The sequence below is a fragment of the Xenopus tropicalis genome, chromosome 4, assembly GCF_000004195.4.
Source record: "Xenopus tropicalis strain Nigerian chromosome 4, UCB_Xtro_10.0, whole genome shotgun sequence".
In the NCBI taxonomy this organism is placed as follows: Eukaryota; Metazoa; Chordata; class Amphibia; order Anura; family Pipidae; genus Xenopus; species Xenopus tropicalis.
In genome coordinates this window covers 129,950,260-129,966,660 of record NC_030680.2, presented here as the reverse complement: position 1 = coordinate 129,966,660, position 16,401 = coordinate 129,950,260, and the positions used below count along the sequence as shown (strand labels likewise).

The 16,401-nt window shown below is 43.2% G+C and overlaps 1 protein-coding gene across 1 annotated transcript; it reads right to left on the bottom strand.

Moving 5' to 3' along the window:
• Positions 1–2,389: 2,389 nt before the first annotated feature.
• Positions 2,390–13,888, bottom strand: lrrn1 (leucine rich repeat neuronal 1). The gene is made up of 2 exons (XM_002938311.5): positions 13,705–13,888; positions 2,390–6,498 (listed from the first exon to the last, which is right to left on the bottom strand). The coding sequence occupies exon 2, from the start codon at positions 6,401–6,403 to the stop codon at positions 4,247–4,249; it is 2,157 nt and encodes a 718-aa protein (XP_002938357.1). The 5' UTR covers positions 6,404–6,498; positions 13,705–13,888; the 3' UTR covers positions 2,390–4,246.
• Positions 13,889–16,401: the final 2,513 nt, after the last annotated feature.

Sequence of the window (16,401 nt, the reverse complement as noted above, 5' to 3'; positions counted from 1 at the left end):
CTGCAGAATGGACGGCCCTCAAGCAGCCAATCAGACGCTGGCTGATTGTATCTATTTTATATCTAATTTCAATGTAAGTCTCAGTGTGCTGTAGTCAGGTGACCATAAATCAATAGTCTCCTAGGTTTTAGCTTCAGAGCAGGGCTGTGTGGGTTTTAAAGCGACACTGCAGCCGACTCCTTCTGTCTCCCCACCCCAATAAACCATAACAGGAAAATACAATAGACCCTGTAGGTTTTAATCTGATTTCTGAACAATAAATAAATCTGCAGTTTGGCCAATGCTTCAAGAAGCCAGGTGTCATGGGCTGACCTCTGGAGGAGTCCTTGGTCTTCTAGTCACATATATTTGCTTGATGATATCAGCCACCAAAGCCTATTAAGTCGCTCTCATGTAAATATGGCTTTATTACAATAGGAATTGATTGTGCACAAGTGTATGTGGCTCCTGGGCGGCGTGTGTGAGTAAATCAGGCGGCTGTGACGGGCAGCAGATTAATGTGGAGCACACACAGCCCCGGCGTCACACTCCATTGATGGATGAGGGTTTTACCTTTCCAGTTTAGGGTCTGTGCAAACTCTGTGGGGAAATAACAAATAGACAAAAACCTACTCAGGGCTGAACATTTCCAGCTGAACAATAATGTAAACAAAGATAAATGTCACGGCGGAGGCAATAGATTTTCCTGTATTGATCCGCACTTTCATAGGATTGTCCCTTTATTCCCAGGCATAAAAGTCTGCTAGCTGAATAGCCACAAAAGACCTTAGGGGATCCGGCCAAGACTTACTCAGCAGCAACACCGCCTATTGCTGTGACTGCTTTTAACAGGAGCTTTCATGGTTCTGCTGGAAATGATGCCTTCATGACTCCAGTATACACAGCAGATTGTGTTACACACATCAGTGAAATAAAGATAAAGATATTAGAAGTCACTGCAGAGTTCCCTGGCAATATGACAGCATGTAGCCATCACTTTTTATCCCAGTTATATAACTCCAGGATGACCTCTAATATCCTTATATATTACAGCAGGGGCTTTATGATAGCACTTATATTGTAGTGTCACCCACTGTGACCTACAGCACTTACATTTGCCTATTTGTGTCTGTAAGTTACCCTCCCATATATATGGTAAGCTCTACGGGGCAGGGACCTCCATCCTCTTGTGTCTTTGACTCTTAACTTAGTGCAACTGTATCTTGTATTTATTTGTATTTATTTATTTGTATTTATTGTTATACTGTGAATTTATCTATTATTATCTTAATAACCCCATGTTAGTATTAATGTATTCTACTGTACAGCGCTGCGTACATAAGTAGCACTTTATAAATAAAGATATACATACATACATACATACATACACACAGTTCTTGCAACACAAATTACATCACTAAGCACAAATTATGACATCACTAAGCACTGTGAATACTGATATATTGTACTGATTATTCATGGCTTTTGTGATTTAATGCCAGTTCATTCTGATAAAATGGAAACAAAGGGTGTCACCTCTGCCCATTTAGACTGAGTTGGCAACTTACTGGCTCATATTTGGGCCCTTGGGGGGCCCAACCTCGCTGATAACTTATGAAGATATCTAGTGGCTCTTTTTAAATGGGTCTCCATAGGCCTATGGTACCAAAAACCAACCTCCAGTGTCTTAGTTAGTGACTAAGTTGGACAGAGACCTGCTTGTCTGGTGACCTTATGATAAAGCAGCTCTCACCATGTATGGCCAGCTTAGTTTCAGATAAAATGGAAATGAAAGCTGCCTATACATTGTCCAATGAATCTGCCACTTCTACCTATCCAGACTCACAGCTTATTGGCTCAAGTATGAGGCCCTTGGCAAGGACATACTGACTGGTAACTGGTCAAGATATGAAGATGTCTACTGCCGCATTGATAGTGGTCCTCTTCCAGTAGGACTCCATAGGCCCACTGAATGATCCCACAGGCCAACAATCTAGTGTTTTGGTGGCTAAATTGGACAGAGGTCTACTTGTCTGGTGACCTTGGCAAGCGAGTAAATCTCACCATGTAGGGTCAGGTATATCAATTTTCAATTATGGGATTTTTCATAACATACTATGCAAGAAGAAGACCATGTATGTCTAACCTGGGACCCTCTGAGCCAGTGGTTTGTTATCTGGTGCAAGATGCAAAGGGGAACCAGTACAATAATCATTAGTCATTTATGCAATTGCAGCTTACAAAGTGCAATGTTTTTACCCACAAGGCAGCTCTACCGCATTTGGCCTGTAAACATAAATACGCCTTATTGTTTTACTTGCGGTTTTCAGTGTAAAATCATGCCTTGCACATCTAAAAGAGTTTGGTAAAGCTGCAGCTTGACAATGCTTAATAATCATATACAGCAAACTGTGAAAAAAACAGGGTTTATTTTTTTATATAGAAAACAGCATTTTGTACAGAATAAAGTGACACTATGTCCTCTATCAATACTCCGTATTAGGTTTCATTCGGCATCGGGTGAGTCATATGCTATTGGCTAACGTGTTTATATCATCAGCAGGATTGATTGACATTGTGCTTTCAAAAGGAAGGTGACATGCGGTGACAATTACGTGGCTTCGTTCCTCAGTGTGGGGCGCCGTACTAACCTGAGGAGGGTTGACATGCGCTAACAGTGAAATGGCGCCTGACGTCAGGGTGATAGGTGATCTCTTCCTGAGGTCGTTATGCACCTAGTAATGCTATTGAGTAAAAGAAAGACTAATAAAACCTAATATACAATGAGACATTCAGCAGCAGCCGCTCATCTCTCACATGGGTTGGGGGGAAAGGGGGTTAACTGGGGTGATAAACAGTGCTACAGGACTCTCCCATAGCCCAAGGCCAGAGAGAATGTATTGCTAACACAGCTTTCCTAGGAAGCTTTAGTTGTACTACAAAATAAGGTTTAAGCTACTGTTTTTTTTTTTTTTTTACTTTTGCATCAGTCCATAAATTCTGGAGAAGAAGTTGATACAACAATACAGTCAGTTCACTTGTTTGGCAGGGAAGCTTCTTGCACGCTTGGGGGGGTCCTCATGTTGCAGATATACCCAGTGCCCATTCCCACCATCACAACAAGTGTTCACGCCAGGGGGGCTGCCAAGTCATTTGTAGCAGCCCTTTCTAAAGAAAGACTTTAGGTACTAGAGGAGAACCATTTCTGAAAAGGGAGAAAAAAATCACCCCGAGTAAAGCTGCGATACGCTATACTAAATTAACCAAAATAATCCAGTCCAAAGTATCACGCTGCTATCAAACAGCAAAGTTCCAAAAAAAAAAAACAAAAACAAAATCAGCACCTCTGCTATGGTATATACACTGTCTGGTCAAACCGTTGTTCCATAGTACATATAGACTCAATATTGCAATCTGTATGCGGCAAGCACGCTCACAGCCAAATATTCATAGCCAATATGTCTGACATTCCTGACCTTCAGAAAGTTCATATCGCTGCTGAAAAGGCTGCGGCATGCATAATCCATACTGTAGAAATCACAGCATTGTCCATAGTGGCCCGATTCAGGCAAACGGTACTTAAAAGCAAGCTGTTCCAACACAACGCTTACCCGTCAATTATTAATATCCTGCATTCTAAAATGTACCGTGACCTTTCCAGATGGGAGACTAAACACATTTAGGGGAATATAAAAAGCAGTGCTGATATGAAACAGTTTCTGTAAAAGGACTGTATCTCCTAAAGCTTCCCTATGTTCTAGTTCAATGGGCCCCTCTTTGGGAGGAGAATTCTATCATTGTGATTGGCCATGGAGCCTATTTGTGTTTAAGCCACTTATGAGATGATAAAGGACCTTGATTATAAGGCCCCAGAGTAGGTAGCTCAGTTTAGAGCCTTTTAAATAACATCAAAAGTGGTACCAGACATGGTCACCACAGAAGGTTCTGTGACCTCAAAAAACTCAACCTCTTACTCCTTGTCCTAATATGGTCAAAGAACTCTTCAGTGACTTGTAATATCCTTATATTGAACAGTGGGAGGTTACTGCTTGAAGGGACCAATGTACAGTCAATTACTGGTCCTACTTTGCCCAGACAGTGTATATATAACGAATGTATGTAAAAGCAAATAAAGGGGAAACAATCGAAGAGAAGAAACTGGGATAAAAAGAGAAAGTGACACAAGATTAAAAAAAATAAAAGGAAAGTTTTGCTGAAAGGTGTCCATCAGTCTTTGTGCTCTGTTGCTGGGTCTCCACTGTTTGAGTTACCACATGTAATAGCTCCGGGTTGTGTCCACCTGGGAAGCTTTTGCCTCAGCAGTCCCCTCTTTTTCCTTTTCGCTGTCTCCCTCCCACAGGCTTATGAGAGGAGGATAGAGCTCATTGAGTGGAATGGATGAGGTTTTTTGCATATACTTCTTCAAAGAGTGCCGGTAGTTCTTTCTCTGGAACCTTTTGGCGGCATAAACAGAAACAGAGGCAAAACTTATCAGGGCGAATAGGGAACCCATGACGGCAGCCAGGGCAGCACTGGTTTCCTGATCAGTAACAGTCAATGAGTACGAGGTCCCCTTAGTGGTGACGTTGATGCAGGCCCGCTGAGCTTGTTGGTGTAGGCCCGACACCGTCAGGCACACTTCATATTCGGTTGCTGGCTGGAGATGTGTAAGGTTGTATTCATGAACATCTGCAGGCACACGGGCTGTATAAGTGATATGTGGATTATCAATCTTCATGGTGGCAGAAGACCACTTGAGGTTAGAAGCCAAAACACTGGAACTAACCTTCCATGATACCAAGACTGAACTGGATTCTGCCTGTTGGACATACAGTCTAAGAGCTTGTGTGCCATCTAACAAGGTTCCATTTACTCTCAGAGTGGCTACTTTTGTATCTGCTCCTTCTGAATTCTGGGCTACACATGTGTAACGCCCAGAATCTTCCACCTGCACATTAAAGATCTGCAAACTACCTTCTCCACTTAGATGGTACTTGTCAGAGAGGGTTTCTGTGGTCACTTTATGCCCCAAAGGAGTCACCCAGTATATTTCTGGTTCAGGCTCTGCCATTGCCCTGCAGTCAAGTGAAACTGTCATCCCTATGTCCAGGCTAAGGTGACTGGGAAATGTATCTTGGGAGATCATGGGTAGACACTGCTCTCCTGCAGGGTCTTGAGCCAATGCTTCCTTTACCGGTTGCCCGCGGTACTCAGGGGGTAAAGCACAGAACATAGACAGAGGCTCCATGAAACGGATGCTAGTTTGGTTGGAACCCATCCAATGCAGCACGCAGTCACATCGCAGTGGATTGCTGTGAATACTGATCTCACGCAGGTTTGGGAGAGATTCAACAGTCCCACGATACACAGAGTTCAATGCATTGTTATTTAGCATTAGGCTCTCAAGGGTAGGCACATTCCTAAAGGCGGATCGGTGGATATAAGAGAGCTTGGGATTATTTGTAGCCTCCAGTTTGGTCAGTTCTGGGAGATTTTCCAATGCATTACGATCTACAGACACCAACTCTGCCATATTATTGATACCAAGTTCTTTCAATTTCAGCATGTTCTTAAAATCACCTTCCTGGATCTTGCGAATAGGGTTCTTATTAAGGTCCAAAAATTTTAGATTGGGTACTTTCTGCAGAGCTAGCTGGGGAACTTTGCTAAGCTTGTTATCATAGAATGAGAGACTCTCTAGGTTGTCCAAACCCAGCAGTGCATTTCCTGGGATGTCACTAAGGTACATTCCTGCTAGTACCAAGCTTCTTAAATTAACAAGTGGTTGGAAGTTGAAGTCTAGGATCCCAATTACTGGATTCTCTCCAATCATTAAGATTTCAAGGTTGGGGGTGGATTCGAACCAGCGGCTGTCAATTATGCGTAGCTTATTAGAGTTTAGGTGCAGCCTGAGTAGATTACGCAACCCAGAGAAGGCACTAGGAGAGATGGAATTAAGTTGGTTGTGATTAATGTAGAGCTCCTGTAAGTTAATCAGGTCCTGTAGACAATAGTCAGTCATCTCAAAAATCTGGTTTTCCTCCAAATGCAATGTAGTAAGCTGACTAAGATTAGACAAGCCCACGTCCTGAATGGAGGTAAAGTTATTCTGGGACAAGTCGAGTTCTGTGAGATTGAACAGTCTTTGCAGCTCTCCGTTGGTCTTACCAATGTTATTGCTTTGTAAGAGGAGCACCTGTGTATCCAAAGAGAGATTTGCTGGGATCTTTGTCAAACGAAGGTCATTGCAATCCACCGTTGTGGCTTCGCGGTATGTAGACTGAGGGGTAAACCATGGGCGAATCTCACAGACACAAAGCTGGGGACATTCATTAGCTGGAGCTGAGGAGTCAGTTAACGAGCTTGTAAGAAGTCCAAGAACCAGCTGACAGGCAGTCAAAACAAGGACACTAATCCGAGCCATATCTGTGCCGAGTCCAGACACAAATGGTGGATCTTGAAAGTAGTTAGGGTTCTCTCCTGCCTAGATACGTTCAGTCATACAATGATCTGCAGTACCTACAATGGGACATAAATATATAGATTAGCTTTAAGAATGAGAAACACTCATACAGTCAAGTTCATTAATAAGGGGCAAGACACATAGTATTTATTACAGTATTCAGCAATATTTGTATGAAAAGTATAGAAAGGGGGAACAAACAATAAATAAACAAAAATGTGCAGTAACGTGCCATGTTCCCTGTCTGTACAGTCTAAGAAGGTGGGTCATTTACAGACATAAATGGGGGGGGGGGGGTTAATTACTGTTGCTGTTGGCATTGGTTAGAATGCAGGCCCATAGTCATTGGGCTACTCCTTCACTAGGTTTGATTTTACTTTAGCTTTGAAGAGGGTGAGGTGGGGGAATTTACATAGGAATGCAGGAATGGTCCATACCTTCTAGCTTTCACCTTTTTTTATTTATTTAGTTGATTGTTTCCCCCTCCCCATCATTTATTTGGAGCTCCACAGTATGCTTAACCCCACAGGAACAAGATAAAATGGTCATATAATCTACACCTGCCCTGCCCGTTTGCTGCACGTTCTTACCCATAGAATCGTGAGTACAATTGCAAGGAAGAGCTAGCCAAAACCAGCCAAGCCAAAACTACCTTAATGCTGAGGCCAGGAAATAAGGTACGGGAAGTGCTTAAATATAGCCAATTAGACTGCAGGGATGCTGTAGGAATGGCAGGGGAAGGAGTCATAAAACTGCTGGCTGCTTTCCTGTCCCTTTGGTAAAGACAGAGCAACCAGTAAGCAGGAGGCTCTGAAACCTGCCATAGCCTAACATAGCCCTAGGGTTGGGATGGATTATAACACTTCTGTGTAAGAGCAGTACAATAGTGGTGTCTCATAGCAGTATTCTTTTAATTGCACCATCTGTTCCAGGTCTGTGTCGAGAACTTAGTCAAAATTGTTTTGACCAATGTGCCCAAACTGAGGCACAGTAAGTGTAATATAAGTCTATTATTTATTGACATAAAATGTGTCTAAATTCCCTTATCAGCTAAAAACCCATTATAGGAAGCTGAAACTCATGTGACAAATAGGGCAGTTGCAGAACAACTTGAAGGATGAACAGTATGGAGGTTTGATTCACATTGTGATCAAGCGCAATGCAACACAGTGCCACTTCTTGCCGTCGGAACACAAGAAATATGAAAGAATGCAATCCCAATAACAGCAAATTTCCATCTTTGCCTCTACCCCCTACACATTCCAGCAGTTCCTATGTACACGACTCTCATAAAGGGAATCTCGCTGACACAAACATACAGAAAACAATTAATCAACGTCTGTCATAATTATCCCTTCAATACTTCCCGACAGCTCATCCGTCATCGGTCTATAGATTGTATTCACATCAGTCTCACACAGACAGAGACATCCAAAGATCACTTTCTGCGGCATTCTCACACCTTCCTGCATTTTATAGTTCCTTAATCAAAGCCACAGAAGAACAGAAGGCACTACTAGTTTTTCTAGGGAAATGATAGACCAGAGCTGGAGTTGGGGACAATACCAACCCTCGTGTAGACTGGTTACGCCCATGTAAACCTAGAACCCTATTCAACATCCCCCCCCGGGGGGCTATTCATACACAAATAAGGTGACAGCTGTGGCTAGCACATGGGGCTGTCATGGTGACATCAGACAGCTGAGGCCACAGAAGAAAATCTAATTGATATTATATTAACCTTGCCACCCTATACACTCAACAACTTCATTTTCCAGTCTCAGGATTTGCAGGGATATTAGACACAAAGAAGGCTTTGCATGTAGGGGGAGGAGGCTGGGAAACTGGGCACATGTATTTATACAGATTTCCGAAGTGCAGACGGGGTGCAGCTTTTCACACTAATGCATTGCAGAGAAAATCTCCTTTGCTGACAGAGGGATATCAGCACATTAAAGAGAAATGCAGGCTGGGAAAGGGCAGGGAAAGCAGACCATGGACGGACTGCAGCATTTGGAACAGGGGGTCTTTCTAGATCGCCCTTTACTAAATGGCTTTAGTACAATAAGACTGGTCCTGTTATATATATATATATATTTATACATATGGGTATTGGCATGAGTGCAAAGAAAAAAGGACAATAGAGCATTGGTAATGAGCAACAGGCAGCATTGGAGCAGTAAGCAATATATCAGTCACATCAATGCATGTTTTTAATTTCAGGGACAGTGGGCTGCACTTATTAAAGGGCAACTAAAGCCCAATGATAGCATCATCATTATGCACAGGTTGTGTTATATGAATCCCCCAGACAGCTGCCCAACACAGAATACACACTCTCCATCACTGTGCTGGTTTGTTGGCTGCGATACTGCATGTATGCATCAGTACATATGCACCGAGGAAACAAACCTGTTAAGGGAGGTGACCACCAGTGCAGCAACCCGGGAATTTAAAAAATTTGAAGGTGGATAAATTCTTTTGCATAGGGATGTTGTCATTGAGCTTTAAATGTACATGCAACAAATGGAAGCATCTTTGCAATGTGACTATTTTTCTGAGCAGTTTATTGTAAACATTCCTGCATAAGGTCAGCTACATCATCACATCGGCAGCTGTGTTAGCCATAAAGCTACCTATAGGCTATGTATCTGTTAGTGACCTATACAGAAGCAGGTGCTGTGGGCTACAGATGGAGCTGACCTCTGGGTATGTGAGTCACAGATGGAGCTATCTGCAGGCAAGTGTAGGATAGGCAGATTTAGCTGCAGGTCTGTGTATGCTGCTGACAGATGGAGCTACCTGCAGACACTGTGTGTGAGTGACAGATGGAGCTACCTGCAGACACTGTGTTTGAGTGATAGATGGAGCAACCTGCAGACCCTGTATGCAAGTGACAGATGGAGCAACCTGCAGCTGCTGTATGGGTGCAACCAAGGAATCTACCTGCTGACCCTACCTGTATGACAGATGGAGCCACTTGCAGGCATTCTGTGTGTGTACAAATACACATATTGAAAACAAAACTAATATTTTAGGACCTAAAGTACCACATCTCACAGGTTTTGGCCAGTGGCCAGTCTTTCCCCAATGGCTGCAACAGAACAGAGCCAGGAACTGATCTCTACTGCAGATAAAACATTGATGTGTATAATAGAACACTTTTTAATGAAGTATTTCCCAGAAATGGCAGCCTGCTTGTGTTAATAAGCTGAAAGAGCTCTATATCATATTTATATATTGTAATATAAAGCCCTTTAATGTCTCACTGATAGGAGAATGCACAGTGAAACAGGGAAAATGGGTATTTTTTCTTGAACTGTGTCATGTTGTACATAGTAGAACTGACACTGCTACAATGGTTGCTAACTGCAAGCAAATATACAAACATGATGGATGCGGGTCTGTGAGTCTTTTTTCAATTTCAGCTACAATGTAATTATGTAAACAGGCAAGTGCTATGTATGTCAGAGTTAAAGTTTATAATGGAGAAGGGATGATAATAAGTTTAATGCGATCACCTTCCTCTATGCATACTGCCATAACTATATAGGAACAAAGGTAACCCCTGCTGTAAATTATAAGGATATTAGAAGTAACAGAGTAATTCCATGTGCATAAAAGTCATGACTATTCCTCTGTGACTTCAAATTTCCACATGCTTTACAACAGGGGGAGCATTATAATTATAATACGCAAGTTTCATGTGACACTAATTCCATCACTAAGCTCCGATTATAACTGATGACATCACCAAGCATCTTTATAAGGATATCATTTGCTGGAAATGCATGGTTCTTGTGTATTATACAGATATTATCATTCCATCTGGCCAAACCAACCCACATTTTTAAACCTGACCAACTGACCAAGCAATAGACATCCATGGTACAGGGATCTCTGGTATCATTGTTCGTAGGACATGCAGGGCTGTAGGTGTAAGGCCACTATAAGGGGCCCTCATACCCACAAGATCCGCAAACCTCTTGCAATGCTATTCCCATATACTGTACTGAATGCTTACAGAAAATCAAAGTGAAGATCAGCTTAATGGATATGATTTTTGTCCCTGTGAAGCTGGCTGCAAATAGTGTTTGTGAGTGTAGCGAGGCCAGCTGCTGTGTGTGTGTTTGTGCGAGAGTGCGAGGGTGCTGGCTCTGTGCGCTCTGCGGGATGAATAGATTCTGCTGTGCTGTGCAGAACTCTTAGTCCTGGCAGAGGAGAGAGACAAATGACCAGGGGGTGCTGCCTAGCACATATATAACCCCCTCACTGCACACAAGTGACCCCAAGATACATATTAACCTTACACAATACACATGGGCAGCTCTGTTCCATGGAGCAAGAGTAGAAGCTGAACTCTCCCTTATCCCAGAGCTGTCACTCCACCTTCTAAAGTCCACATTGGCCCCTGTGTGCCAGATGGAGAAGTGATTATAGCCAGTTGGTCACTAAGGTGTATGGACTGGATTGGGTTCTGTTTATTTAACCCAGGTCAGAGCACTCACACACAGGCACAGGCGCTCTCTTTCTCTCTCTCCCTCTCTCTCTCTCGCTTACAGCACTTTCTTAAGACTGATTGTTCACACCAGGCGTCTTGTGTTTAGAATTCCTCCACGTGAACACTGAGGAGACATCTGGCAGCTCAGCTTCATTACCATGCAAATCACGAGACTATTAGAGGGGCACGCCTGGTGTGAACCCACACCTCAGCTTAGAGGACAACACTTACCCCCCCCCCCCATGCTCCTTTGGATGGAGGGGGGGAGAGGCAGGACAATCAATCCACACAAAGGGCTAGAGCAGAGGACAGCACAATTATGGCAGGACCATTATAAGAATACTGTAGCCATTACTGCTCTACTAGGATAAGGGGTCGCCATGGCAATACACACACTAACTCCCATAATAACCTGTTGGATAATACACAATATAATACAGGGTCACTAAGGCTTCAATAGTATGATGTTTTTACAATTAAAGCAGTAGGAATAATGCAGAATCACTAGTGTATCACACTTGCTCACTATCACTAAACAATGCACATAGTCATATTAGTGACATATTTTCCCCAGTGCCCTGTAGTCATACAAAGGATAACTAATCCTACCAGATAAAGTATTACATCTGTGGCTTCAGTGATGGAAATAAGAAGACCGGTGCTTGTTACCTAACTTGGCTGTTCTATAGATACCACAGTCACAATATCACTGCTATTTTATGTACTTGTGCAGCGACCATAATACCAAGCGATTGCATTGAGGGCAACAGTTTGACATAAGAGGGCAACGCAGAAAAGCTGAGGGGGGAAATATGATCCAACCAAGGATGTGCAAATTACAACCCACCAACTGCTGCTGCTATTAGTAGGGTGCTGGGAGTTGGGCATGCCCAGTAAAAATAACTGGATCTATTAATTTGGTAAAACATATAATACATCCTTGGTTTATATCTGTGTTTCTCCTTCAAGGCCCAACCCCACTGATTATGGGGCCCCAGGGCCAATGCTTAGCCCTACCTTGCATCCAGCTCTCAGTTAATTAGTAGGTTTGTAGCCAAGGGCTATTAATACAGTGAGCAGAGGAAGCCATAAGTCAAATTGCACTCAGTAGCAACAGGGCTGAACCAGTACTAGGGGGTCCTACAGTAAATCACAATTACAGTAACATGGAATCATTATGACAGTAACACGGTATCACTATTACTGTAACACAGAGCAGCAAGCGGATTACACGCAGGGAAATCTCCAAACTATTAAATGAATGGATCTGGATTAAAGCATCTCTATAAGAAGGCTGGATTACTAGTCATCAACTAGAACTAGTGCGGCCAGATAAGAGCCCGCTAATGGGAGCACTGGCTAGTGATTCCTTCCCTACTGACACTGAGAGATTATCATATCCAAACAATGTCACCAGCAGTACCCTCGTGTCACACTACTAGTCCAACTGGATCCCAGCTAGTCACTCTGGCTCTGATTGATGCTCCAATGATTTGTATAGTACTGTGAATTATTCATGCATACGCCTGTTGATGCAATCAAGATATATTATTAATATGTTTATTGCCAAAGCCTCTATGCTTCTCTGCATTATTAATGGTGTATAAATAATTATACTCTGTGTACATAACAGGGGGCACCTTCCCTGCCTAGCCCTGCATACAAAGAGAGACTCGATGCTAAGTGAGGGGTGCCCAACTGGCAGTCATACAGCGTGTGCTGAACTACAACTATCAACACTCCATGGCAGCGTTTCAGCTGTTGCTTTTCTGATGATTTGTTATTTAACAACCTCCCGACACAGACAATATTAACGACCAAAGGCTGAAGGGCCATCAAAAGTAAACAATATATACAATGCTTATTAGTATATAAGAAATGTATCTAATACTTAGAAAACTGAGCATGTTCAATATAGTGATAACTAGCAGTGGCCATTAATAAATATTACACCCATGTTAAATAATGATCTATACTAGTGCATTATAAACAGGGGATCCGGTTCGTAGCCAAAATAAATACTGACTTATGCACAGTGCAGTAAAAAATACAGTGTATAAAGTATTCCCAATATATACATCAGTATAAACACAAAATTGTACAATTATATATCCAAAATATGCATTGGTGTATACATAGAGTGCATTACAAAATACATAATATGTACCTAGTCTATAGTGATATATCCATATGGTACCCGGTATATGCCCAGGGTGCCCTATACCTACCCAACCCATAGACCCCATCCTATACACACCTCTCAGAGCCACATCAGAATACAGACACTGCATTGGCAATATACACATTACAGTGAGGAATCCCAATAACCCCATGCTGCACTCCTTATACCAGCACCACTGGAGCATGTGCCTAGAACTTTGGCTCCTGGGTACAAACCCCTCAGTACTTACTATAAGGAATATAGTGGTGCAGCCTAAGCTATACATGAATGTATAATTTAGAGTGTAAGCTCTTTGGTGCAAGAAAGCATCTCCCTATTTACCCACACTGATTTCTCTGTTCGATGCCATGCTCTCTGTACCCCTTGCGCAGGGATCCAGTAAAGTGCTGAGTACAGTGAATATGCACTATAGGAATACACCCATGCACACACACCCATACACACACATACACACATACATACACATACATACACACACCCATACATACACATACACACCCATACATACACACACCCATACAGTCAGTTTGCAGCACACATATGATATAACATTTAGAGCCAATGACACAAAGCCCTTACCTCTGCTTGTGCAGCGCTGCAGCCTCTCCATGCACTGCCTCCCTACCTGCACCCACCCCCCTCCTCCGCCTGCTCCGCTAGCGCTTCTCTCGGACACTGCTCGGCTCAGCTCCTGCCCCTGGGGTAAGTCCGGAGTCGGTCAGCTGAGCAGCGAGCTGTGATTGGCTGCTGCCGGGAGCTCCATCTGCACCGGGAACAATAGATGGGGAGGGGGAGGTAAGAGCATGTGTGGCCGGGAGGGGGTGAGGGGGGAGACTGTGGGAGAAGAGGGAAATCAGTGAGAGGCAGGTGCACAGCGCACAGAAGCTCTATCGCTGGCTCTATTCCCGGGCAGCAGCCTTTATTTATACAGTATCATATATATATATAGCGCCAGCGCATACCGCAGCGCAGCTTACAGGATGCAGCGATCTACTACACATTACAGGGAGGCAATGAAAAAGAGCGTCTGGTTGCTTCTGTGTTGCAACTAAATGCTACATTTCTGCCTAGTACAGTGCTTCTCAACCTTCCTAATGCCGCGACCCTTTAATACAGTTCCTCATGTTGTGGTGACCCCCAACCATAGAAGAGCAGTGTCTTGGTTCCTAAGACCATGGGAAATATGTGTTTTCAGATGGTATTAGGTGACCCCTGTAAAAAGGGTTGTTCGACCCCCGAAGGGGTCCTGACGCACAGGTTGAGAACCACTGGCCTAGTATCTGATGACACCCCCACAAGATATGAGAGGGAGGTACAAGAGCTTGCACTCAAATAAATTGTCTGCTTCTGCTTTACTGAACACCTCCAGGCAGGAAACCATAGTACAGTCTAGGCAATGGGGTAAGTAGCAACTCATGGGCCCTGGTGCTGACCTCCTGCACCCCAATATATTAGCCATTGGTTGCCCCAAAACTCCAAGCCTAATGTATATATCTGATTCTTAAAGATAGGTCCTATTTGCTTATCCCTTAGCCCTGTGTGTATAACAGTGGATTGGTCACTTCATATGTTTATCCTGCCCACACACACCCCCTTTCTGTCACCATATCCCCTGAAACCCCCCCCCCATGATATATTTGATAGATATAATTTGTAGGACCATCTTTAGTTGTAGTGAGCAGCTCATTATTTAATTAAGGCAGGATAGTTCAACTTATGGTGCTTTAGCTGGTGTTGAACTACAACTCTCAGAAATCCTTCTGATGGCTGTCAGCTTTTGGGTGGATGTTTGGATTTGTATATCAACAACAATTTAATAGCTGCATGTTGGGTCACAGATCTATAAAATGCTACCATTGCCATCTTGCCCTTCTATCACCATAATGTGCTGCAAACCACAGTGTTACTGCTGCCACTGATAATGACTGTATGGGGGCTGGGGGGGCCGGGGGAAGCAAGGATTCAGGCTTAAATACAAAAAAAAACAATGCCAAGAATGTATTTAAAGTACAACTGACACAAGTCTGCATTGCAAGTAAAGAAAAGATTGTTTAACGTGATGCTTCCCCTTTAAGAAGGGTTATACATACATTTCACTGCAGACGGCTGGACCCACATGACGGGCTAAAAATAGATCTCATTTATTCCTGAAATATATCGAATGAAAAGAAATCTCTCTGTAGATAGGGCTGGGAGGGTTTCTTTCTGCCAGTCAATTTCAGGTTCCATCTATTTTCATGGGGACTTCCGATGTCCCTATACATTGATGTGAAACAGTGCCAGTTTGTGTGCCCTTTAAATCACTGTTTCTATTCTTTAATCCGCTAATGTTGGACTACAAGCACTTGTCTAGTCCGCAAGTCCTTTCATACATACCTTTGCCAATATGAGAAGATTTGTCGCCTTTTCTGGAACAATTTTATGTGTATTTCCTTTCTTTCTTAAAGGAGAACTAAAGCCATTTTTTGTAATCATTAGGGCCCCATAAAGACCACCAATCCAATGCATCACTCTGACTCCTGAAAGTGGCCCCTGTCTCCCCATAACTGCCCTAAATGCAGAGTAGGGCAGTGGGGTTGGTGGCTGCTTTAACATGCAGCGGCTTTTAGCGCTATAAGGCTCCCCGTTGGCATGTGACATCATCAAATATGGTGGACACCAGCCTGGCCTTACAACTGTACATTTTACGCAAATGTACTGGGGAACAGGGGGTCACTTTTTGTTTATCTTGGTTTGGAAGGGGGATCTATTTTGTAACAATTGGTTCATTCCTCTTTAAATAACATTGGCACTTTTTTTTTCACTGGGCCAATAAAATATGAACCAGTTTGCAAAATCAGCAATGATACACTTGCCCAAAGTGGCACTCTAGCAGGGGTACCTCCAGCTGAATACAAAGGACTACACATTGTATGGCCGACTTCCTATTGTTCTGATCATTTGTTCAGAGCATGAACAACCGGAACAGCAGGAAATAAAGAGGAGCTGTGGCCAGGCCCGGACTGGCAATCTATGGGTTCTGGCAAATGCCAGAAGGGCTGCTATAAGATGCCATAGATACTCACAGTTTGTTGGGCTGTCAGGAAGCTTTTTGGGCTTCTGTGTACTTGAAATGTCAGGGCCAAGATCAGACCTGGCTGTGGCTTCTGTTCATTTCCTTATCTGAAGATGCACCAATCATTGGCCAAAATGGTACTTTAGCTGATTAAACCTGCCCAAGCTGATTGATATCCCTAGTTCATGTGTATCAGCCATGATTGGTGGGCCGCTTTCATT

Excerpts from the sequence above, each read along its gene's own strand:
- lrrn1 (XM_002938311.5), bottom strand. The coding sequence starts at position 6,403 with ATGGCTCGGATTAGTGTCCTTGTTTTGACTGCCTGTCAGCTGGTTCTT.